Raw genomic sequence first — 27294 nt, forward strand, 5'->3', positions numbered from 1 at the left:
ATATCCGATTGCAAGTCCGATTGGGTTGGATCTTCGTTGGTACATAATAATAATAGTAATAGTGGATATTTATAAAGCGCACGTATCCACCAGGACTGGTGCTCAAGGCGCTACTTCATTATTACCCCTGCTCATTGGGCCCATGAAACATTCTAAATACCATCTCAGCTCCCTGGGGAGTATACAGCTCGATGCAGCCTGTTAGGCGCAAGGAAGCTAATTCGATCACAATAACCATCTCTGCCCTCACAGGTACCCATTTACTCCTGGGTGGAAAGAAAGCAATGAGTGACAAAGTGCCTTGCCCAAGGGCACACGCACCATGACCCCGCCAGGACTCGAACCCACAACCTGCAGCTTTACCCACCGACCACGAATCAGTGCCCTTAACTACGAGGCCACAGTACTCCATCGACAGGGACGTTTTATAGTTAAACAGACGAGGTGTCAAGTTAGTCACATTAAAGGTGTATTCTCTCCATAGGATTTGCACGTTTTCCTTCCACGAGCAATACTGTAAATCCCATCGACTTCAGACTTAGTACACACATATACCAACAACAAAGGATGGTCGGCAAAGATTGTTGTCACGATGGCGTCTTCAGGTGTCAAGTTTCATGAAATTAAATATGCACAAATTGTCAAAGCCCTACATTTTCTGAAGTCCAAGTCCGATTTGGTTGAATTAGTTGGTATAGACAAGAACGTGTATGTAAATCTAAGTGACGTCATGATGACGTCATCACGGGTCATGATGACGTCATCATGGGTCATGATGACGTCATCACGGGTCATGTGACCTCACCTTAAAGGGGCATGTTGCTGAGGCCTAAATCTAGAGAACTAAATATTCAATTGTAATTGGTGTTATAGTGTAGTATTATACATGATATTTAGTGACATCATCAATTCATGATGACACATTTTGTCATCAATTCACAAAGCCATTCCAAGAACATACGAAACAGCCTGTGTTCATGCACGAACACACTTCTAGTTTTCACTTTTTTCAACATGGTGCTATTGATGACTCGCTAGAATTGGGATTAAATTTGAATTTCTTTTATTGAATGTCGTTGAATTATGGAATTATTTGTTGGTGCCGTTATTTTAATTTTGTAACAAAAGTGAAAGGTTCATTCATGAACATCCCTACAAAAAATAGGCATTATACCCTCCAAGATGGCTGCTACACATGAGGTATATGACCTCGGAGACTATACTACTCGAAACAGTCTATATTTTAAATCTGGCTATAATAATAAAGTTGAATCAAATTTAATGCACTACTTGTTCATATCTCGATAAACACACAACTTCAAACTCTCCGGTCATGTTAAAACGTGGTCCCAATTTCATAGCACTGCTTATGGGTTAGCAGAAAAGTTGTGTTACGCAACTAATTTAAGTAACTTTTTTTCCTCTGTGGTTAAGCATGCTTTTGCTGTGCTTACTGCTTACGGTCTCCTTAAAATAAACAAAGGCTCTGTGAGCACCAAATCGCCAGCGCTATTAAATTGGGCCCAGTTTTCAGCTTGCTACAGGTATATTTTAACATTTATGTTCTGTTATTGTTTTTCCTAACAATAGTTACAGCAAAAAAACATGACAATGAATAGCCGGAGTTACCTCAGCCTTACATTTTATCATTGGGTTGTCATATGGTGACTCCAGCTAGACGATGAACATTAAACCTCCGGGAAAACTAGACTTCCATTTAGCATTATATCTTGCTTGGGGTACATGCTTACATTAGTAAAGTTAGTAAAGTGGTAAATAAATAATCATTACAAATACAATATGCCGTAAACTTTTATTGAGATACTTCCCCTTACCCTCCCCTTAAGATGTTTACATTGAGATATGAAATACATTTTAAAAATCATGTACTACAAATATATACAATACCTCACAGCAATTAAGGATTTCGCTGACTGAAAGTCACCTGCATTTGAGGATATGGCACCATAATTTATATGATTTAAAATTAGAAAAAAATATAATAAGCGAGTCTCAAAAACTTATAGCTTGCTGCTCCACCGGTGTTCACCATTACTGCCTTGTCTCCCTGTGGAATCCAAAAAGACAAATAAAGATTTGAATAAATGCCATTTCAATGAGGAAAGCTATTGAAAGATAAGCTTCCCTGAGCTCGGCACTTATATGCAGTTAATGGCAGTCATGTTCACTGGGGGTAGAGATAGGGGGTGGGGTGGTGTAGGAAAATTGGGGGGGGGGGGGTTCCCCCAAGCAGTCACGTACACTGGGGGAAAGGATGGGGTGGGGTAGGAGGATTGGGGGGGGGGGGGTGTGTTTCCAAGCAGTCATGTACACCGGGAGGTAGGGCTAGAGGTAGGGCTGGGGAAGGATATTTTATTTTATTTTATTTTATTTTCATTATTATTTTTTTTGGGGGGGGGGGGTGGTGTTTTTTTCCCAAGCAGTCATGTACACTGGGGGAAGGGATAGGGGGTGAGGTAGGAGGATTGGGGGAGGGGGTGTTCCAAGCAGTCAGGTACACTGGGGGAAGGGATAGGGGGTGAGGTAGGAGGATTGGGGGAGGGGGTGTTCCAAGCAGTCAGGTAGACTGGGGGTGGGGATAGCGTAGGAGGATTTGGGGGGGGGGGGGTCCAAGCCATCATGCACACTGGGGGTATGGATAAGGGGGTAGGGTAGGGTGGGCTAGGAGGATTTGGGGGTATGTTCCAAGCAGTAGTGTACAATGGGGGTTGGGATAAGGTGAGGGTAGGAGGATTGGGGAGGGGGGGGGGGGTTCCCAGCCGTCGTGTACACTGGGGGTATGGATAAGGGGGTAGAGTAGGGTGGGCTAGGAGGATTGGGGGGGGGGGACGTTCCAAGCAGTAGTGTACAATAGGGGTAGGAGGATTGGGCGGGGGGTTCCATGAAACATCCCAACTCTCTCCCCTGTTAACTGATAGTACAGGTATTCACTTTTTACTTGCTGTGCCCGATGATAAAGCCAGTACAATACATGAAGTGCACATAGGATAAGCAATCAATTAGCAGCTCAGGTAGTCAACATTGAACATGTTGAAAGCACCTGTAGCCTCTTTGATACAAAATATTTGGTTCCACGCTACAAGCATACTTGGAATCCATTCTCTGAATTCAGGTGACAATTCCCCCCCCCACCCCTCGAAGCAGTCTACATCACAGGTGACAGTTAGTGAGATACATATACAGTGTACAGAAAACACATAGGTTGTGTAGAGTACATACAATTGTATTCAATTGATTCAGAATAGCTATTCACTGGATATTTCTTCATACATCAGGTGTAATAGTGCCCCAGGTTAATAACCCTTTAATAGATGTTATTGGGTTCTCCTATAAAATAGCACTGCCCAGCTCTCTACAACAATTTACGGCAAGTGTAAGGTACAAGTAACATTCAGTCAGTGAGACAGGTTAAGGAGAATACACGAGAAAGTGTGGATTCGTAAATTAAGAATCCACACTTGCGAGTGTATTCTTCGACTTAAACCATTGCATCAACAGAAGTATTGGAAAGAATGCTGCAACCTGACGCACTTTTTTCTTCATATATCATCCCATTCATCTCAATGAAGGCCATTTGTTGCAAAAATAATGATAAGACATGAATCTGGGACTGATAAATGTTTCCAAATTTGTTAAGAAATACTTGAAATGACTCTCCATAGACATTGTACACAAGCGCGGAAGTGGCGTCAGGTTGCAACATTGTTTCCTGACGTGTTTAGCATGTGTATCGACACACAGGCTCCTTACGTCAAAATGGATAGTTCAGAGGACGATTTCTTTCTGACTAAAAGTAGATTTTGCAGTGACGGCGAAAAATCTGACAGTGAAGATGCACTGGTAATTTTCGGAAAACAAATTTTCACGCAGACGGTCCTTTTCTTGCTCATTATGGAGAACAATTGTCCGACATGTTCAGTGGATGAAGTGTGGATTCGTAATTCCGAATCCACGTAATTCTGAATCCACACTTTACTAAAGATTCGTCGCTCCGAATCCACACTTTGTGACCAGTGTAAGAGATTCATAGATCCGAATCCACACTTTTAACAATAGTGTGACGTCACAGCAATGGTTTAAGTACAAAGAGGACACTAGGCTGGCCCTCTGGGACCAGCAGAAATTGAGCGGGCTTACATTCAAATCTGAACAAAATGAGGTCTGTGAGTTGCTGTTGTATCCCAGTGCACCCATTAATTAACCCTCCTATGGTAACATGCATTGTCAGCCTGCTTATTACTTGGGTCAATATTGGTCAAGACCCCTATTGGTTTGTACACAGTAGGCCAGGAGATGAGAAAGAAAATTTTGACCATAGGTGACCTCTCAAGCAAAGGGAGTGTGTTGAAAGTCTTGACTTGTGTTGCGGGAAGAGTTTATTAGGAATCAAATGGAAGCTAGAACACATCCAGTTGGCACCCTCCTGAAATTAAAAAAAAAACCACCTACCAACTTTGCCTTCCTTTTCCAATTTGGTTAGATGGTGGTCCACATTTGAGGCTGCAGCCATGTGTAAAATCTCGGGAGTCTCCTACGAGTGAAGCAATATTAAGCTTTATTAGAAGAAAAAGAACCATTTTCTGTGCTTAAAAATTACTGCACTAGGTACATGTAGCTGCATGAAAGGTAGTCTGAGCATCACCCGTTATCCACGGAGCCATCTCCTGTCTAACGTCTGGTATGTCAAAGCATGCAGATTCATGCAAGCCGCGCGCCAGCCAGTCGGAGTCGACTTTACTAAATCGTGACGTCATGTCATCCCAAAATCAGGACTAACGCTGTGATTGGTCAATTCGAATGCAGCGTTTTGTAATACAACAACAGCCGGGAGCGCATTCGCGTAACATGATACCGAGCGCCGCGCGCCGTGATTGGTCAATTCGAATGCAGCATTTTGTAATACAACAACAGCCAGGAGCGCATTCGCGTAACATAATACCGAGCGCCGCGCGGTGACATTTTTTTTTAAATCCATGTCTATGACGCTTAACGGGTGAATGACCGAAGACCCGATAGACCTATAGAAAGCGCCTGCTGATTGGTCAAAATCTAGGAAGTCAAGAGGCGGGGTCTTGCCTAATTAATCAGCAAATCTGTCCGCGCATAATAGATTCGCTGTGGTCTATTACATAGACTTCATGAAAGGAGGTCTCAGAAATTATATTTTGCTCAGTGACTTTGTCATAATAATAATTATAAAATAAGTTCAGCTAGTGCCAAATCCATTTAAATAAAATGCTCCCAGGCACTGAGAGCATTTAATGGGCGCGTCTTGGTCATATTACCTCCTACATTTTTGGCCTTAGCCCCTCCCCTCCACCGGTTCAATTCTCACCGTGTAGATGATTTTCACCATATCCATGCAAGTCAAGGCCTTCTTTCCTTTGTTAGCCTCCAACACCTCCAGTATTTGTTTCTCCCTCAAGTTGCGGTGATCGATGTACGCCTGCACTTTCTCAACAGCGCTGGTGACGACTGGCCCATGGCCGGGATAAAGAACGTCTGGTTTCAAGGCCACTATGAGCTCCAGTGACTTCATGTAGGTGAACAGGTCTTCAAACACCTTGCAACAAAAATCAAAGCTCACAACTCACTGACTTGCAGTTACTCAGTTGTATATTAGACGAGATAGACTTTCAAAAGTCTTTGCTTAGATCAAATATTTGGTGATCCAAATATTTGACTCAGAGGACTACCTAGAACAGGCTTTCAAGTAGACCAAGGTGAAAAAAGTGGGAGACAAACATGCATGTACAAGTAAGAATTTCAAGAAAAAAGTAGGAGCAAGGTAAAAAAAGACCAGGAAAAGTAGGAATACTTAGAAGCCTGCGAGAACTTTTACCAAATTGATGATGGACCTAGTTCACTATGCTTACCCCGCCGCCGCTGGACCAAGCCCAGTCTAATGTGGCTTTCTTAGATGTAGGTAGATTTGCAGCGCTTAACTGGATTGTCACTCGTCACTCAAATTCTGATGGGAGGCAGGCCGGCTCTGGACAACAGATGCCCATACATTGGGGATAGCCTGACTGTTTATCAAGGACAAACCACTGCACTCCCACCCATATTATTAGTATGTGCGAACATATTTAATGTCGTTAACTTATTAAAGAGCCATTATCTCAGTAGGGTGCTCATGAATACGAACCCGGGAATCCCGGGTTCGCGAAAGCCACATTAGACTGGGCTTGGTCCAGTAACGGCCTGGTATTGTTTTTGTGCAAGAGGTTTCTGAATGTTTGTGTTGTACACTGCATGCTAATAGCTATGAATTACAGAGAAATTGCATTGCACATGCCTTTAGGAAAGTAGAGAGACTGCACCTTAAAGGGAAAATACAACATTTGCAAACATCAAAAAATAAAACTACCAAATCATTTTGAAATACCTTGCTGGACTGTTAGTGAATGACAGTGTAAAGCATCCTGTAAAATCATGGCACCTGGTAAACTGTCATTTTCAAGAAAAGTGGTATTTTTGTATCAATTTCCAACGCTGATTGGCCGATCAGCGTTGGAAAAAACGGCTTTTTTTCAAATACTGGCCCCAGTTGACCATCGCACTTGTTTGCAGTCGATTACACACCTATGAACGGGTACAAGCCAGCTAGACTGGTTCCCTGACCTTACAATTCCCCAATGTATGTAAACTGCTCTGTTTCTTCTTAAATGGAGTCAGGGAACCAGACTACAGGAAAATGATTGTTTTTCTTGGTTTTTATAGCATTTTTGAACCCAAAACCTCAAAAAGTCAGTGTAACTATATGTGCTATTATATTTCCAACCCCCCAATTCCATCCATTTCTGAAAATTACAGCAAAAGCAAATGATGTATATTCCCTTTAGGTGTTATTGCCAAAGGAAGTGAATAAAGTAGGAAACTACGATGTGAACAGTACATTGGGCTGTTGAGATTACACACTGTGTAAATGTAATGTTCTTTTTTTTTTACAAGCACTTTACAATTTTTTTTGCCAAAAGTGGGCAAGAAAAGAAATGGGGATGGGTCAGGACACTCCTTGTCCCTCAGCTTGGATTTACCCTTGTGTGGAAAGTTGATCATTAGGTTGAAAACTAGCCATTCTGCAACATAGTGGTGCTCGGCAAAGTGAATCCCTTGTTTGAACATTTGTAATAACTTGTTTTTACTTACGGCTGTTCCTTCTCCCAAAATGCAATCTCCCGTAAAGACAGCATTTTCTTCCTCAAGATACAGCACCATGTGGTCATCAGTGTGGCCTGGTGTGTAGATTACCCTGGAAAATCAACAGCCGACAAATGCATACAATGAGCCATTTGCATGAGTGACCTATGACATTTGTGCATCTCATTGAATATCTTGTGCACTGAGAAGAAAATCTGACTATAAAAGATCCTGTTGTCATGAGCAACAGGCTGGGACAGTCTCAGCTTAAGTTGGTCTAGTTTAGGAGTGGCATTCTTACTTAAAGGGAATATACATCATTTGCTTTTGCTGTAATTTTCAGAAATGGGTGGAATTGGGGGGTTGGAAATATATAGCAAACATAGTTACACTGACTTTTTTGAGGTTTTGGGTTCGAAAATGCTATAAAATAAACCACGAAAAACAATCATTTCCGTGTAGTCTGGTTCCCTGACTCCATATAAGAAGAAACAGAGCAGTTTACATACATTGGGGAATTGTAAGGTCAGGGAACCAGTCTAGCTGGCTTGTACCCGTTCATAGGTGTGTAATCGATTGCAAACTAGTGCGATGGTCAATTGGGGCCAGTATTTGAAAAAAAGCCAGTTTTTTTCCAATGCTGGTTGGCCTACCAGCGTTGGAAATTCATACAAAAATACCACTTTTCTTGAAAATGACAGTATACCAGGTGCAATGATTTAACAGGATGCTTTACACTGTCATTCACTAACAGTCCAGCAAGGTATTTCAAAATGATTTGGTAGTTTTATTTTTTGATGTTTGCAAATGTTGTATTTTCCCTTATTCACTTGATTTAAAAGCTAAACGTGGGCCGATTATTTTGGACAGTGTCTCAATCAAAAGTGAATGAGGGACAGTGTTTCATTAAAAAGTAACTTTTTTGTATTGCTTGCCAAATTCAGACACTCGATAACTGCAAAATAGAGCGCTTTAAGGGCCCCAATTTCATCCTAATTGAACGGAACTACAAGCTCACAGTCCAGTGCACGGCTTCCACCCATATTTTTTACAAACCCTCAAGTTCATGGCCCACAGCATGCTCAAATACTGAAGATTTTGAGGGCATGCAAATCGTGATTTGGCCGGCATAGGCAATTTCGGACCGATTTACTGGCCTGCAACCCTAAAGAGTTGAGATGGCCTGATATTGTTTGGCATGATATTTTGGTGCCACCACATTCACAACATGCAAACAACAAGGGAGTCTGGCTGCCAGACCAAAAACCATCCTGCACTTACATTGTACGTGTAGTGGTGATCCAGTGTTTTTTAAACCACGACTTATCTCAAGCTTCGGCTTCATAATCTAAAGTCCAAACCAAATTGACTAGCAAGATATTTCTGAAGCAAATCATGGACCTGTAGACAATGCATAGTGTGCCAAAGTCTGTTAACTCTCCTAAAGCCTCAGCTGGCAACAGAGCCAAGCTTTTGAAAACACCAACACAAACCTTAATGTGGCACCGTCAGTCCGTAGAACCTGTCCATCTTCCAAGTATTTGTACTCCTGATCTACCCCCTCGATGGGCTCATCTTGATGCGGGCTGCGAGGCAACTTGGACACATCAATGGAGGACGCTAAAATAAAAGCGGGATATGAAATTGTACTTTATCAACACTGTGAGGCAAATTACTGTGAGGCAAGGAAAGCAGAGTTGATATTGAGTTAATCACATGTCAATCACAACTTCACTCACAATTAGCGAATACGTGTAAGGCTTAAAATTGAAACAGAATACCTTGTCACAGTTCATTTCAATCACTGGTCAATGGACATGGACTTGTTATTGACTTGATACAGCCCCCTCTAGGGCCAAGCGGTCACTGAACTTCTTCTGTTTCCTTAGCCTTTCGCCTTTAAATTGTTAAAGTTGTAAAAAATCTACAATATTGATAGGCACACCATTATGAACATCTTCATCTCTTAAAAATTCGTTAAAGAGCCATTTTCCCTTGAAATTATAGTTAACTAAATTTTCAAGGATTTTTCAACATATAAAGACAGATAAGGAGTCCGTGGAAACACACTTAAGAAAGTCTTTTGTTTACCCATGGAGATAGACCCAGTGTACCGCTATGTATAACCAATGATAATCCTCAGTGACCAGGGTCAATAACAAAATGTGAAAATACTTAACCCTTACAGGATTAGTCTAGTATAAGCCCCACGTAAATATCTGTGAAACATAGATCTCTTAAAGATTCTTTTCAAGGAGAAGCAGACTTTTAATGAAAATTTAAGGGATCAGATGTTCATGTTGTAGTCCGAAAATTTGGGACTCTCAATACCGCGAGTCCCAAATCTTAAGGTATTGAAAACATGCAATACAACAAAATAGACTGGCACCTGAAACAACCAGTTCCACGCCGCTTCAGTACTGCATCAATCAACTGTGCCAAAAGAAACATATGGAATGCAATGGGAACTAGTCTCTATTTACTACACATTTCTCCATAGTCAGTCACCAGACTAATGACAATGAATGAAGAGGTCAGTCTTTTCAAACAGTTGGACCATGGTTGGACATGTACCAGTCTAGTCTTTAGCCTCATTTTGAAATCACTTGACTTCCCTCTCATGAGCAAAATATTGAAGAAATGTCTCCTCTAAAAATTGAATTGAGTCTTCAGACTTGGCTGGTGAAATACTGAGGACCTTTTCTTTGCCCAGTGGACATTTTTGGAGAAATGTGTGTTTAAAGAGTGAGTAAAGTTGGCCTGACTTAGTTTTGCACGTTTCAGAGCACTCCAGGTCCCAGTCTGACACCATATGTGCCCTACAGTTTTTTGCAAAACAATCTGAATATACTTACAGCATGTACAGTGAACACACTATCTGATGACTAATAATGGGCCCTAGTCTGTAGTCATATAAAATTGGAGTGATTTTTTGTAGGACAAAAAGATGGCTTTCAAACAAAATTTCAGAGGCAAAATGTGGGAGTCCAGATTCTGTGCACACATGGAATACTCAACTGTTATGTTGCATATTACATCAGGGCGCGTAGCGCTTAAAGATAATAATTTAAGTTTCTACAACTTTTTTGTATTCACAGTGTACATGGTGTAGGGCCGGTGACTGCATCTACATGTATGTTCCGACACCCCTATGTTCCGACAACCTAGATTGTGTTACTCCCGGTTAGGGTTAGGGTTAGGGTTAGGAATAGGAATATGTGCAGTCGGAACAAGGGGTGTCGGAACATAGAGGTGTAACCGTAGGGCCAATGATATTTGTAACCCTAGTTTTAAACTAAATTGGTTAAATTTTAGGAACTACATGTACATTGCAGCTTGCTTGTGTTATTGGTGGGCATAAATCAGTCAATCTGTGCAATTGGTCAATCGCGCTGCGTTATCGGTCGATCATGACGGATATATCCCTTTAAAAAATTATCCTCCAGAGCCAAGGTGTTCAACGGGTTGCAGCGTGATCAGCCGACAGTGTCATGATCGACCGACAGCTCAGCGCGAACAACCGATTGCACCCAGCATTAATTATCAAACTGTCCGGTTTAAAGCATCATTGCATGGATCTCATGAGAAGGCTGCAGAGCCCCCTCAAGAGTCCATAGTCTTACCAAGCTGAAGTTCCTTGCAGACCCCTGGAATACCCCCCACGTGGTCATGGTGCCAGTGAGTGACGAGAATCTCTTGAATGCTCGTCTTGTGATTGGACAGCGTGGTCTTCAGATTGCTCAGATATTCTGGTTTGTCTTCCTCGCCAGTATCAATCAAGAAACGTCTGTGTTGAAAATGTAAATCATGAATGAACAGTCCCATGGATACATGTTCATGTTTATTTTAGCTTCTTTTTTTTGTAACAGATATGGAAGCCGAGTGTATACATACAATGGTCTGTGTGCCTCTTCCACTCTTGAGAAAGGGGTGTGCAAATTTGTGAGAAACGATACATGTATTCCAGCGTATACTGTATCCCTCTTAAAGGGAAAATACAACATTTGCAAACATCAAAAAATAAAACTACCAAATCATTTTGAAATACCTTGCTGGACTGTTAGTGAATGACAGTGTAAAGCATCCTGTAAAATCATGGCACCTGGTATACTGTCATTTTCAAGAAAAGTGGTATTTTTGTATATATTTCCAACGCTGGTCGGCCGACCAGCGTTGGAAAAAAACTGGCTTTTTTTCAAATACTGGCCCCAATTGACCATCGCACTTGTTTGCAATCGATTATACACCTATGAACGGGTACAAGCCAGCTAGACCGGTTCCCTGACCTTACAATTCCCCAATGTATGTAAACTGCTCTGTTTCTTCTTACATGTATATGGAGTCAGGGAACCAGACTACAGGAAAATGATTGTTTTTCTTAGTTTTTATAGCATTTTCGAACCCAAAACCTCAAAAAAGTCAGTGTAACTATATTTGCTATATATTTCCAACCCCCCAATTCCATCCATTTCTGAAAATTACAGCAAAAGCAAATGATGTATATTCCCTTTACATATTAACATCTTAACACTTTCTTATTTCTACAAATGCTTTTTAAGCGTTTGTTCTCTCCAAAATGTGAACATCAGTTAAATATCAACGGACATTAGAATCTGTATTTGCTTTGTTTAACCATATCGTGAAATTGTCCTTCACGCAAACATCTGTGAGAATGCACTTTTCTAACAGGTCCTTTTTATTCCCTGCAAGTATCGTCAAAGGTCTCATCTTTATTTTGTAGTTGTTTAAAGGATACATGTATTTGTCATTATTTTTAACTTGACCATTCCCCCCCCCCCCAAATCAAAAGTTGCTGAGTCACGTTTTGAATTGCGCCCGAATGCAGTGTCCGGGACACGGTCTCATCCAGCCAATTGCAGCTACGTGATGTCCTGCACTGAAACGACGAACTACATGTATAGCAACCGCGTGCGTGTGTGCGTGTGCATCATGTCAATGCTTGCGCGCACTTCGCCAAATTAAAAATAAACTAATTAGGCATTTGAAGTAAAAAAAAAACATGTTTCTTGTCCCCACCCGCTTCCTTTTTGGAGGCCTCCTGGATTTTTTTATTATTTTTTATTTTTGAAAAATGCAGTAAAAAACACCGAAAAAGTCCACAAATTCATCGGAAAATAAATACTTGCGAAATATGTGACCAATACAACTCTAAATGACACTATGTTCAGTTTTCTTGTCCAACTTGGATTTCATTTTAAAAGTGTCTTTGAACAGTGGAAACACAAAGAGTTTGAAATGGCGACCATCTTGAAAAAAAAAAAAAAAGCCCCTCTTCCTCCTTTTTTTTCAAAAACCCGGACGAGAAACATGTTGTTTTCTTATTTGGCCTGACGGAAATTTCCAACAATGTGTCTTTAGACGTATCGTTGGAAAGGCCTTTTTACATTGTTTTCTTCAAAATGACAGCTTGCCAGAGAGAATAATTTCACAGGGAGTTTAGTCCCATTCTTTAAATACCAAGCATGCTTTTCAACAACAATTAGGCCTACATCAGTTAGGCCTAGTTACTTTTTGAACATGTTGAATACTGCAACTGATGGACTGTAGGTTGAAATTCATCATGTAAAATAAATCAACTTCCATGACATCTCACAATCACCCCCATTTTAACATGTACGATGCAAAGGAGCAACTATAGAATGCAGGGCCACGCCGAAGCAAGGTTTTTATTTTGCCTGGAGGCGTGGATGGAATAGGAGTAATAGATATGCAAACCTGCAAAAAAGTGCTAAGTACAGCGAAGGAATGCACTGCACTTGTCTTCTAAGCTTCTCATGAAGGATCGGAAGGGAGGACGTGCTTGTAAATGTGTTGGGGGCACTGTCTGGAGCGGCGGAGGCACGGAGTCTTGGAGTCGCAGAATCGCGGAGACGCGGGGCACTGGAGTGGCCGCAGTGGCGCGGAGTCGCGGAGTCGCAGAGACGCGCACCGATAGAGGGCGCAATTCTCGGCGGAATCTTTTTGAGAACGAAGCATCCATATCCATTTTAAATGGGCGGGCCAATTAGGAAGGGAGGAGGGCGACAGGGCACTGTCTGGAGTCGCGGAGGCGCGGAGTCGGGGAGTCGCAGAGTCACTTTAATTGGGCGGGCCAACTAGGAAGGGGGGGGGGGAGGGCGACGGGGCACTGTCTGGAGTCGCGGAGGCGCGGAGTCGGGGAGTCGCAGAGTCACTTTAATTGGGCGGGCCAATTAGGAAGGGGGGGGGGAGGGCGACGGGGCACTGTCTGGAGTCGCGGAGGCGCGGAGTCGGGGAGTCGCAGAGTCACTTTAATTGGGCGGGCCAATTAGGAAGGGGGGGGGAGGGCGACGGGGCACTGTCTGGAGTCGCGGAGGCGCGGAGTCGGGGAGTCGCAGAGTCACTTTAATTGGGCGGGCCAATTAGGAAGGGGGGGGGGAGGGTGACGGGGCACTGTCTGGAGTCGCGGAGGCGCGGAGTCGGGGAGTCGCAGAGTCACTTTAATTGGGCGGGCCAATTAGGAAGGGGGGGGGGAGGGCGACGGGGCACTGTCTGGAGTCGCGGAGGCGCGGAGTCGGGGAGTCGCAGAGTCACTTTAATTGGGCGGGCCAATTAGGAAGGGGGGGGAGGGCGACGGGGCACTGTCTGGAGTCGCGGAGGCGCGGAGTCGGGGAGTCGCAGAGTCACTTTAATTGGGCGGGCCAATTAGGAAGGGGGGGGGGGAGGGCGAAGGGGCACTGTCTGGAGTCGCGGAGGCGCGGAGTCGGGGAGTCGCAGAGTCACTTTAATTGGGCGGGCCAATTAGGAAGGGGGGGGGAGGGCGACGGGGCACTGTCTGGAGTCGCGGAGGCGCGGAGTCGGGGAGTCGCAGAGTCACTTTAATTGGGCGGGCCAATTAGGAAGGGGGGGAGGGCGACGGGGCACTGTCTGGAGTCGCGGAGGCGCGGAGTCGGGGAGTCGCAGAGTCACTTTAATTGGGCGGGCCAATTAGGAAGGGGGGGGGGGGAGGGCGACGGGGCACTGTCCGGAGTCGCGGAGGCGCGGAGTCGGGGAGTCGCAGAGTCACTTTAATTGGGCGGGCCAATTAGGAAGGGGGGGAGGGCGACGGGGCACTGTCTGGAGTCGCGGAGGCGCGGAGTCGCTTTAATTGGGCGGGCCAATTAGGAAGGGGGGGGGAGGGCGACGGGGCACTGTCTCTCAGTGGTGGAGGCGCGGAGTCGCGGAGTCGCAGAGACGCGCACCGATAGAGGGCGCAATTCTCTGCGGCTCCACGACTCCACGATCGATTTTCAGAGGTAGGTCGACTGCGGTTCCACGCCTCCACGCAGCCGTACGGAGGCGCGGATGTAGAGTAAAGTGGCCCTGCATTCTATAGTTGTACCGATGCAAATTTCGCTTGAGTAACTCCAGCTGACAAGTCAATGACATGCTCATATTCATTCACATACTGTACATAGCAATGAACATGTCCTGTCAGCTGGAGTTACTCAACTCAAGCTAATGCAAATTATACCTTTTCCCGGTTCCTACAATGTATGTATTCGTGCCTTGAAGTGTCATGGGCCCTGGGTTACAGCCCAACACCCGCACGATTCGGGAAGAAAGTTGCTCCACTTTTGGGATCACAGTAGCCATAATATTCATCATTCAACCTGATAATAATCAGGATTTTCTTACTTTCCAGTCCACACCGCCGACATCATACATGTCATACGGCATGTACGGCATGGCACGGCACGTGATATGTTACGAGCGCCACCAAGTGGTCAGAAAGTGTTCATTTAACAGAATAAGACGGATACCTTAAACATGATCTGTCTTTCTATTCCTATCCCACTAATGAATCAGGATACCATACTTAATTTATTGCATTGAAAATGATGGTAAAGTGCTGTGTAGGCGTTTCGTCGGAAGATATGAAGGTAATATTCTCCTGTGTCTGTTGATTAAAGTGCAAAATCAATTTTACGACTGATTCTTGACTTTATCATGACTTAATTTTCAGGGAATTGAATAAAATTATGCTATTTTTGACGGTGTAAACTGAGTGAGAAGACCTCGACATGGTGAGTGAGTGTGAGAAAACTTCAGTTTCAAAGAGGGCGCGCTTTCCGTGGCAGCATGGGGCAATTTCGCTTGTCCCGGATCCCCACGATCTCATATAATATCAGGGCGCTGGTGAAAAGTTTTCCATACTAGGCCACCACTTTTATCAATTAATTTTCGAGCGCCAAAAAGTTGCATCCTTATTCATCTGTGCATGTTATTAAATAATGGTTATTTCCTCCACTTTCATGACATTCCCTCCTCTACTCTCAGTCTCACCCTCTCCTTTCCCTTTCCTTTAAAGTTTAAAGTTTAAAGTTTGCTTCGTCCTTCGGATGGGACGCAAAGCTGTAGGTCCCGTGTGTTGTGTAATGCACGTTAAAGAACCCAGTAACACTTGTCGCTAAGAGAAGGGGTTCGCCTCGGTGTTTCTGGCAGTGGCCGCAGCACCTTGTAAACCCTGGTGCCACATAATGGGTCTCATATCTCTCATGTACTTCATTCATCTACATTGTAATTATAGACATAACTCCCAGTGCCTTGAGTACCTCAGTACTCCGTTGCGATAATGCCTGAATAGGTTTCTGCAACGTAGCCATACACTATACAGATCCAGATACAGATAATTATCACCACTGTTTTTAATAATTTATACTTATACTAATTCCATACTGGTCACCACTTTACCTGCCGCCAAACACATCAATTTTCACCTCACCTTGTGATTTCAAACAACTGAACAAGAGGGATCCAGGAAGCTCTGTTAATGCGAAAAAAAATTAGGCAAAGTTGAACTGAGTTGAACTGAGTTGAAGCAACCGGTCAAAACTGATTGAAGTGTCTGGAAGACAGTCATGACAGCGGTACATTATACGCATGACGTCGACAACCATGACAATGCATGAGCCGGCCAATGATAGTGCAATACGTCATTATGAATATTTATTTTTCATGAATATTTAGTTTATTTCAATGGATACTTCAAATACGTCCAAAGATTGATCATTGCAACAGCGATCGTGCGCGGCCTACCGGTTAGAAGTCTCGTGTTTTAAGCAAGAGTCCTAGGTTCGAATCTCACTGAAGTTGATTAATAAATAGGAATAAAGGAAAGGAGAGGTGTGGGTGAGAGTAGAGGAGGGAAAGTGGAGGGAATAACCTTAACCCTAACAACCCTGAGCCCATCAAGCTCCAACAGCGGGTTTTGCTTGATTTTGGCAGGGTTGGTACCGAACCAGCTGGCCAGTGCCAGCTGGTGTTGGACTTTGATTGACTGGGTACCCTGTTGAATTTTGTGAGGTTCGGGGCAGAAGGGCATGAGATTTGTGAACACGTTGGAGTTTGAGGGAGTTCACTGGCATTTCTTCGTGGGTATGCTCACCTACGGTCCTCAGCACAGTTTGTGGAGTTTGGGGGAGTTCACAGGCATTTCTTCGTGGGTACGCTCACCCACGGTCCCCAGTACAGTTCCTGGTCAAATATATTGCTTTATTTTGTTAGGTTTGGTACCATCCCTATCCAATCACTCGACAATGCATAGGCCCATCCATACCAAGTCAATCAAACTCCAACAGTTGGAGTTTGGCAGGTTTAGTACTGTTCCCCATACAAGGCCTGTTGGAGTTTGGCAGTTTTGGTACCAGTGCTTACAGACCTGTATGCAGCTGTTGAAATTTGTTAGGTTTGGTATACTTTCTAGTGCAAGAGCCTAGGGGGTTAGGGTTAAAGGATGCAACTGTTGGCGCTTGAAAATTAATTGAAAAAAGTGGAGATCCAGTACGGAAATTTTTCCTAATAACCAATCTTTGGATGTATTTAAAATATCCATTGAAATAAGACTAATGAATATTAAATAAACTAAATACCAGGTATTCATATTCATATTCATGAGGAATTAAATATTCATAATGACGTATTGCACTATCATTGGCCGGCTCATGCGTTGTCGATGTCAAGTGTAACTTACCGCTGGCGCTAAACTTCCAGACACCTCAGCATGTTCAATCACTATCATGACTATGGCCGGTAGACCCGTGAACGTGGCGTTGTATACAACGCCACGCTGTTGTGTATTTTCGAACCTAGCGAAATCGATCCGCCATACATAATTTTGTATGGATGTTGAGTAGGCTACTCACCTAGAAATCTAAATTTGCCTGTCCGCGAGTTCAGGATGTGTCATTTCGACGAAATTTGCCATCAATGAAGACCCATACGAACGTGTAGAAGTTAGATTTTTAACCTGACAAGTGACCCTGACAAATGACCCTGGACGAGTACCCAGGGTCATTTGCGTGCAAAATTATCGGAGCCCTCCGAGCTACCCGTCTGCTTCATGTGGCGCATATGATAGGCGGCGTCTGATTGGCCAATAACGAGACCACGTGATAAACGCAGCTAATAATTTGGAATTGCACTTATGATCCGGACATCAGGAGTGCCCGGAGTGTCAGTGCGATACCAAATTATCTGCAGCATTTATCACATGGTAAATCACATGCATGATCGGAGGAGGTTGCAGGACGTCGAGATCTTGCCAGATTTTACCTCGAATATCGTTTAAATGCCAGATTTGGTGTAAAAGCAGATTTCAACATGTTCAAGAAAGCTTGATATGTGAATACTTATCGCACTGTAAGGCAATGCTCAGTCTTTGTCACGGAAGGACGATTTCGCTTGGTTCAAACATGTACAAGAGCGTGGCGTACCTTTACAAGCCACGTTCACGGGTCTATATGGCCGGTAGCTCTACTGAGTGAAGCATTGAACTACGGTACCCTCCGTACAAACGCTCCACCGATTTGGTATACTTTTGTGACATGTACATGTACACGGTATGCATTTTTGTGCATGCCCTCGCGAGGACAAAAGGCCCCCAAAAAACTGGTAAAGAGAATACAAATGAGAAAGACAGTAACCCTGGATAGATCCACACATTCATGACATTCCATAAGACCCCTTAAATTGTTCCAAACAACCGGTAATTTTGAAAAAAGAACAAAATTGTCTGAACTTACCGCTCACAATTAAATGTGTCTGCCGAGTTGCACAGTCCATTTCACTGACATGACTGATACATAATTCATCGCGCGCGTGTGTGACGTCACTATTGAGGAAAAACAAGTTGCGCTTACTCAACGACTGTTGCATGTAGTCATATGTGCCCCGCGCCGTCTGACAGAGTGGGTTTTTGGCCCGGTACATACATAATTATATCAGTATTTACAATACTGTAGGCCCTACACATTACTAACAGCATTCTCTAAGTAGGGTTGTCTGGTCAAAATTCCTTCTAAAATGAAATGCCAAAAACGTAGCTTGAATGAAAGCCTTTGGAATTCTCAATATTGGATCAGTAGTTTAGGAAATTGTATTAAATTATATGCCATGAGAAATACTTTACTAAGGAGCTTGAAATTTGGTTTGTGGGTTGCTCTTGGTAGTCTTATCAAGCCTACATATTGATTTTGGGGCCGACAGGTCAAAGGTCAATCACTATTGCTATAACCATGATAACCATAACAATAGTCTTCCATTTTGGTTGGGGACACTGACTTTATGAAAACTGCCAGCATGCCAGGGGGATTGCGCAAGTCTCACTTGCAGCATTTTTAAAGGACAGTTTGTCACCGGTTTCACGAAGGGACGGGCATGTGGATTTTGAAGAAAAACCATTTTCGAGATAATCGCAAGAGAAGTTTCTCCGTTTTTAAAACTGCAAAAACTACTACTTTGCAACAACTTCTTGCAATAAGAAAACCTTGGCGTAATTCTTTGATAGGTAAACTTTAATTTGAACCTGGTAATGATAATTCATATAGTGGTTAAAAAGCCAAAATTAATTAGTAAAGATGGCCATCCCTTCGTGAAAACGAAAATCTCACATTTCCACATTTACGCCCTTCTTGTTCAACGTGTTTATCCATAGGGGCGCGCGTGTTCCATTACGCGCACGCAGCTGAGAATGTAACAAAGATGCCCGTTGTTGACCTACTTTTATGCCTTGCAATAGATTTTGTACGTGTTCAAGGGGCAGGCATGTTCGCGTCTCTTCGTGAAATCGCAAAATGCAATTATCGAGATGCCTGCCCTCGCGTCATTAACGTTATTCAGGAACTAATGATGTTTTACTTACAGAAACATGTCCCAATGCTTACTAGTGTGTGCCATGTTTTAACGCAAAATAGTGAAAAAAACTTGAAATTGAAAAAAATGTCAAGTTTGACATGCCCGTCCCTTCGTGAAACTGGTGACGAGTTGTGTGTCGGATGTTTTATCCTACATTTACTTTTAAATGTTCTTTCCGATTAACATCATTTTGTTCAAAGCGCGTTTTGTAGCCCAGATGGGCATATTCCAGGCCATAGTGTCCCTTTAAGAAACCCATTGTGGGCTGGTACAATGTAGCTAAGTTCTACTTTCACTTGCACTGAATTTGACCTTGAATGCCTGACACTGACCCTGAGCAATCCCCTGACTGAACTCCTGTAAACACACCCTGAAATAATACACATTTTCACCAGCAAAATCGGTCTTCTCTTGCTCAAAGGTCGCCGGCAGGTCAGAGTTCACCATGTGACTTCGCCACACCCAAGACCTGAGTAACTCAAGCCTGTGACGTCAAGGCTTCTCTCGGTTCGAGCAACTTGCCGACAGAACTCATTTTATGAGAGAGTTTAGTTCTGGATGATATTGTCTGCTCATGTGTGCCTCTTGATGAGCCAGTCATGACGGAGGTGAGAATTTGTTTTTTTCCCAAATTGTCCTTCAGTAGTTTAGTGTCACTGTGTTGTAGTACTCGCACTCATACTCGTACTCGAGTGTCAGTACATTTTCATGATTTTGGTACTCGTCCTCATGACAAAGTACTCGCTCTCATTCTTGGGTGACTGCTCTATGTTCCAACACCCCTATGTTCCGACAACCTAGATTGTGTTATTCCCGGTTAGGGTTAGGGTTAGGGTTAGGAATAGGAATATGTGCAGTCGGAACATAGGGGTGTCGGAACATAGAGGTGTAACCCATTCTTGTACTCAAGATTGCAAATGTTCTCCTGCAAGAATTAAATTGAAAAAAAAGAAGAGAGTTACCTCTGCATGTACATGTACGTACATGTATACAGTGTATGCACTTGCACAGAACTCAACCCATCAAACATGTCAAACCCCAGCGGCATGTTTTATTGCAATCTGTCAGGATGGGTACAGTACCCCTAAACTGACAGTCTTTTACATTGGGTTGGCACACCTCCAGCTAATTCAAAGTCAGAATATGTGTGTGCAGTTTCCCATATGGTGTCAGAATTTGCATGGTACATGTACATGTACCTTGTAAATCATGCTAGGAAGTTAGGGTTAATGCACCGGTATACATGTTCATATGTATTTTGACAGTAAACAGCCCTTGAAAATGTACATGTACGTGTACAGTACAGTAGTATGTATGTGACATGTTGAAATTTGCGTGGAAAGTACTCAAACTGGCAACTGGTGGTTAGCTTACTTGTACTTGCAATGTACTCAAAATTCTTGAATATTTTTTTTTGGTTCTCATACTGATGGAAAAAAAAATATGCCACGTATTTGTACATGTACTCGCACTCAAACTCATGACAAAGTACTCATACTCGTACTCATGGGAGTGCATGTACATGTACATGTACATGTACTCGGGTCGGGACCACCTGATCACATGCCGTCACATGTTCAGCCCCAATCACTCGTTATCCTCTGCCTAATGTTTGGTCCAAAATTAGTTTCTTTTACGTATCAAAACTGTACTGCCAGTACATGTATCTTGTCATTCTTCTGAAAGCAACGAATGTTGTACAGTGACATGAATGCACAATATGGTACATGTATGCAATAAGTACATGTACATTGTATGCATCTAACATTTTGTACCTGAATAAATGTAGTACCGTACATACATGTACAAGTTAGGGCTACATGTACTGTCATGACTGTAGGATTTTTTAAAATTCTATCATCACATTGCATTTGATATGAAGTACATGTACATGTACCGGTACATGTATCTGTTGCCACTGTTCTACTTGTAAAGTGTAAATGGTAAAGGGTGTGTACATGTACATGTACATGTACCTGTACATATGTGTGTGTTCATGTGTTGATGGACAAATTGATCCCTCTGCAAAGTAAAAATTCGCCTGTGAAGCCTCCTCCTCCCCCCCCCCCCAAAAAAAAAACCCCATTGGCAAGGCAAAACCTCGTATACTGTAGACATTATTAAGATCGCATGAAATTTTTCCTCGGACCCACTGATAAGCTCGTTTTTTTAATTCTCATCATGCCATTACAAATTGAAAAACACTATAAATTCCCAGTTGCATGCCTGATTTAGACAATGTTTTCAACAGTTGTTTTTTCATGGACTCATTTAATCTGTCATTCTTTCAGCATTTAAAGTGGTCTCTCTCCATTAAAATTAGGGTATGTACATGTAGATTAATCTCACTCATAATAGTAAGCCTTGGCGGAATAGCTCCATATGATCAGATGTGTCCATGTCAAGTCATACTAGATTGCAGGATCACACCCCAGAGAATCCTGCCTCCTCGCTCAGTTGGGAGTCAATTTAATTGGAATGATGACACCAGGGCCAGGATAGTGAGTGCATTCTTCTTCAAAATCTTATCCCTGGGGCTATTTTTTTTTCTTCCCATAAAAAACCCCAAACAATTGGGTTCCCTCAAAATGAAAAATGCCACTTGATTTACACAGCTTTCAAGTAATTTTGCGTTTCATCCCATTTACAAAATTTGCAAGAATCAAGCATCTACTGAACATGCATGCATGCATGCATGACTTCATCCCAACAAATGTGTCCCACATTAAATGTGTGCAGTGTAAATTAGTATACCAGGCATGCCAGGAGAGGCCTGACTTTTGCACAGAGTAAGGCAGCAGATGTTGATAATTGTCAGTGATACATGTATGACAGGGTTGAATGCACTTTTTAGCTTTTGTTGGTAACATGGAAACAATCCAGTGGCCTTGATAAAGGAATGCCTGTACAGCATGTACAGGGGAGGGTAGAATGGGGGGGGGGGGATAGGGCAATTAGCCCAGTGTCAAGCATGTCAAGGGCTGTCTGTGTGTGTCTGGTCCATTCAAAAACAGAAGTGTTAGAAATGGTGGGAGAATATCCATTTTAACCCTAAAAGGGAGGGGGGGGGTGGAATCCGCCCCCCTCGACTTTTTCCGCGATAGCCTCTAACATTTTTTTTTCGCGACCTGAGCTGTTTTAGTCTCAAGCATTGCGCATCTTATGACACAACTGGATTTTCCCATGTACGTCGTGTACACAGACCAGAATTACCATTCATACATATGAATAATTAATTAGCCATAATTCCAAAACCGTTTGACCTACAGTCATGAAATTTGTTGGGTATGTTCATGAAGAGTTGCTCTATGCATACATGTACCGAGTTTCAAAATTTTCCGTCACTCGATGGGCCCCCCCCCCCCCCCCCCCCCCCCCGAGAGATGGTCAAAATAACCCGACCCTTTTAGCGTTAAAGTCTTAATTTTAATGGCCTTTGGTTTCCAACTATTACATATATACATGTACATGCATACATGTACATGTATGTATGTGTTTGGTCTACTATAAACGTGTTTACATGTTCGGTAAGTACAGTATCGGAAGACCATGGAAAGAATCTGTAATGGCTTTGTTCTATCATGCAGTGAATCCTCTACACGCCTACGTACTTGAATGCACTTACCGTGTAGTAGCACTTTCAATGACGCCCCCATAATTCCCACAAAAACAATCTATTTTGTGAAAACATTTTTTTTTTACATTTCATTTTGGTCTAATCTTTACTCCGTGGTCAAATTTATGAACATGATGAAAGTGAAAATGTTTGATCTCAAACGGTATTTTTGCTGGGTCACAGTCAGGCGCCTGGCTCTCAATGAGTAGGCCCTAACTTTGTTCGTTCATGTACCATAAGGCCCCCCCAAAAAAAATACTCGGTCTCTGGTCAGCGCGCGCGTCGATTTTAATCATGCCCGTCAAACTTGTTTTTTTCTTCAAATTAACACGGAAGCTACAACTGCGCCCTCTGTTGCTGCACCTCCTCAAATTTTTGTACCAAAGAGCACCAAGAAATGGGGAAATTGCACCAAGGCAAATGATAAAGGGCACCAAGGCAAATAAGCCACTTGCGTGTTAAATTTGAATAAAATCTGGAACGCTGACTTAATACAATGCTTTGCATGTTTTAACCTAGCATTCTCCCGACCAAAGAGACTGTTACTATATCACGTGATTCGGGGCAAGCCTTATGCTAGCAACCCCCAGCTCCGGCATGGTCTGGTGTCTTTGTGCCATTCTCACCCATTGTGAACGATGTATTGGTGCTGAGCGTCTCTTACGTAACTATGCAAGAGCTTGCCCCGAATCATGTGATTAGCAACAGTGTCTTTGGTCTGGAGAATTCACAGTTAAAATGTGCCAAGCATTCTGAGCAAGTCATTGTACCAGACGTTTTTCAAATGTAAATCCCAAAGGGTATAGGTTACACGCAAGTGGTTTATTATGTATAATGAGGACACAAACAAGCGAAATACACTGTACATGTAGTATCCACCAAGTCTGTACAATTCAAGCTTGAAAAAAAAAAAAAAAAAAACCAAAAAAGAGAGGAAAAAAACAAAACGCGTCGCCGCATCAATTCTGGAACTTCGGTCTGACCAGAGACCGACTATTCTTTCTTTTTTGGGCCTATACCCTACTTGACTGGCTCAGCGTGGCTTAATGGCTGTCTGTGTGTGGTCAACTGCGGCAGTTGAGTGATTGTAATATGAACATGATAGCGTGCTGTAGGGGGGAGGGCATGCAGGCCTTGTGCTAATTTTTTTTCCTGGCTAGCCCACTGGGCTAGTTTACAAATGTACTAGTTAACTGGATATTTTACTAGCCTGTATCTCTGACAGCATTATATAGTTTGATCGAAATTTTAACAGGTAAGTTTAATACTGAATTTTTCACTAGCCCACCGGGCAACCAAGGAACCAAGTTTAGGTAGCCCGGAGCATTTTTCGCTAGAATTTGTACGCCGGGCTAATCGAGGCCTGGGAGGGGGCCCAGTGCAAAGGACTGTCTGTGTGCCTGTTTCATTAAAAAAAATATTGGTATTAAAATGTTGGACATAGGCCCTACATCCGCTTTCAAGTATTAATTTTAATGCATTTTGTTTTCCATTATTCAATCTTTTGTTCTATACCAAACGTGTACTGTATATAACCGGTAAGTTAAGTATTGCAAGACCAATTTTAGAAAAGAATCTGTATTCACCTTGGTCTATCATGCAGTGAATCCTGCACGCGAACACATGCTCAAATGCACTTACATGTACGTACAATGTACCGTGTACATGTAGTACCACCTTCTGGAGTCTGGACGCCCGTATAATTCCGGCACAAACATAATCTATTTTTTTCAAACACTTTTTTAACATTTTATTCTTATTGCCTAAAAAGTATAAATCTTTTCTCCATCGTTAATTAAAGGGAATATACATCATTTGCTTTTGCTGTAATTTTCAGAAATGGATGGAATGGGGGGGTTGGAAATATATAGCAAATATACATGTAGTTACACTGACTTTTTTTGAGGTTTTGGGTTCGAAAATGCTATAAAAACCAAGAAAAACGATCATTTTCATGTAGTCTGGTTCCCTGACTCCATATAAGAAGAAACAGAGCAGTTTACATACATTGGGGAATTGTAAGGTCAGGGAACCAGTCTAGCTGGCTCGTACCCGTTCATAGGTTTGTAATCGATTGCAAACAAGTGCGATGGTCAATCGGGGGCCAGTATTTGAAAAAAAGCCAGTTGTTTCCAACGCTGATCGGCCGATCAGCGTTGGAAATTGATACAAAAATACCACTTTTCTTGAAAATGACAGTATACCAGGTGCCATGATTTTACAGGATGCTTTACACTGTCATTCACCAACAGTCCAGCAAGGTATTTCCAAATGATTTGGTACATGTAGTTTTATTTTTTGATGTTTGCAAATGTTGTATTTTCCCTTTAAAGAAAATCTCTTGGTGCAGTATGACCAAACTTATGAACATATGAAAAAAAGTGACAACATTTGGTAAATCTCAAACAGTATTTTCGCTGTGTCTCAGTTGGGTGACTGGCTCCACCCGTAACCCTTCTGAACATGTAGGTGTTGGGGAACATACATGTACATCGTGTACATGTATGGGACACGTTGGTCTGAGACCATCGGTTAGACCCTGTACAACGTTTTTTGTGTATGTGTGGTGTGTACACAATGTACAATTTATGTACACAGTACAAATACTGGTATACCCCGGTACGTGTAGAAGTGCTGTGCAAGTCCGAAGATTACTACATGTACATACATGTGTATGCATGTGACAGTTAAGTTCAGTAGAAACCCCAGCAAAGTTGAATGCTGCCCTCTATTGGCCACTTGTGATACATGTATTCACAAAAACTTAAGTGTCATTGATATTATGGTAGGCAAGCTGAGAACAACTGTTGTAATTTCGACTGGTCTGGTCTGTAGGGTTAGAGGGACGAGACCAGCAGCGTAGCCAACGTTCTCGCCATGGGGGGGGGGGGGGCGAATGGGAAGGGGGGGGGGCTGGATGTAGGGGAGGGGGGGGGCAATTTCTGTAGCATCCAGGATGAAAGGTAAAACCCGGTACATGTACCGTACATGTACGGTACATGTACATACATACATGTAGATGGGTTTTTGCACCGGTCACCCGGCCTCCGTTGAATCAAAAGGGTGCAGACTGGAGAGGGGGAGGGTTGGGGCTGGGTGAGAGGGGGAGGGGTGGGGCAGGGTGAGGGGGGGGGGGCCTTCTTTATACCATCTCTCTATTGGGGCGCTCTTCAAAGCGGACAAGGTACATGTAGGCCTACATGTAGGTGGAGCTCTCCATGGCGATACACTGAAACACATTCAAGCAACATTAAAAAGGATCGCTCGTAAAAAAAAAAAAAAGGCTGCCCGTGAAAAAGTCCTAGTAAATATCTGGTGGGGTGACTGGGGGGCGAAGTTTTTTTAGTGGGGGGGGTGGGGGGGGGGAGAGAAGGGGGCATGCTCTCTTTCTCTCTCCCCTCCCCCCCCCCCAAAAAAAAAAAAAAAAAATTAGTTCATGGATGGAAGGCCTACATCATCCATGTACATGTACACATGTATGTACATGTACATGTATGTAGTACATTTTTGTATTTACCCCATGTTCAATATCCTCAGGGATGTTTGCAATTCTGTTGCGGCAGGATATGTCGTATTGATCTTCAATAATAACGTGATCATGGTCATGTTTTGTGAACGTGTCACAAACCTAGAGTTGTTTATTGAACACATGCCTATAAGATTCACTCGCAACAACATGGGAGAACAAGACCCAAAAGCACAACGCACAAAATAGAAATAAGATTCCTTGAGGATATGCTAGGACCAGATGAATCGATTTGAGAGAGCAGTGTCCAAGTTTGGCAGGGCGTGTGTTGTGAAGTGGCGAGTATAACTTATAAGGGGCCTGAATGCCCTCCGGATTGCTGTAGACAAGCCCATGAAAAATGCATGAGCATAGCTGGAGTGCGCTCTGATCAAACTAACATGTACCCTTTGGGCTTTTTGGGGGGGGGGGGCGGGGGAGGGGAGGGGTATATAACCTGAATGAATTGTGAGTGTGTGTGCTACATGTATTTCTGGGTTAGGATGAATATTATAGGGAAATTTATACAATTTTTTTTTCTGATTGTGAGTCAAGCTCTTACTTGAGACTCAGCCTGCAAATACTATGCCCTTGATGGTCAAAATGGTTCTTGAAGAACTCTTGAGTACCATTGCTGCTGTGCCAGTGTTGAGGAGTGTTTCTCCCATGAGGTACAGGTACTGGTGTGCGTAGAAAAAGAGCGTCTATCTGACAATAATGTGACAGTACTCACATTATGAACAATTGACGATATCACACAGTTGACAATACTACCGGTCCATGTACATGTACATTGTACATGTACACGTATAGTAGATCCCATATGACCTCTGATATAAAAGTAATGTACATGTAG

General features: G+C 43.0%; 2 protein-coding genes across 2 annotated transcripts in view; one reads left to right on the top strand and one right to left on the bottom strand.

The window, feature by feature from the left end:
* Positions 1–1046: 1046 nt before the first annotated feature.
* On the bottom strand, positions 1047–14852 carry LOC119724526 (endoribonuclease LACTB2-like). Its single transcript, XM_038195617.1, has 7 exons — positions 14657–14852; positions 10788–10951; positions 8658–8784; positions 7174–7276; positions 5357–5584; positions 4471–4552; positions 1047–2068 (listed from the first exon to the last, which is right to left on the bottom strand). Exons 1-7 carry the CDS (start codon positions 14788–14790, stop codon positions 2022–2024), a joined length of 885 nt encoding a protein of 294 aa, XP_038051545.1. The 5' UTR covers positions 14791–14852; the 3' UTR covers positions 1047–2021.
* A 69-nt stretch (positions 14853–14921) lies between these two features.
* The window catches only part of LOC119724524 (gamma-2-syntrophin-like), a 59186-nt gene continuing 46813 nt past the window's right edge, over positions 14922–27294 (top strand). Inside the window, exons 1-2 of the mRNA XM_038195616.1 lie at positions 14922–15065; positions 19739–19925. Coding sequence (XP_038051544.1) covers positions 19917–19925 — 9 coding nt within the window. The 5' untranslated portion in view covers positions 14922–15065; positions 19739–19916. The remainder of the gene's footprint in view (positions 15066–19738; positions 19926–27294) is intronic.

Source organism: Patiria miniata, unplaced genomic scaffold, assembly GCF_015706575.1.
Source record: "Patiria miniata isolate m_02_andy unplaced genomic scaffold, ASM1570657v1 HiC_scaffold_18, whole genome shotgun sequence".
Classification (NCBI taxonomy): domain Eukaryota; kingdom Metazoa; phylum Echinodermata; class Asteroidea; order Valvatida; family Asterinidae; genus Patiria; species Patiria miniata.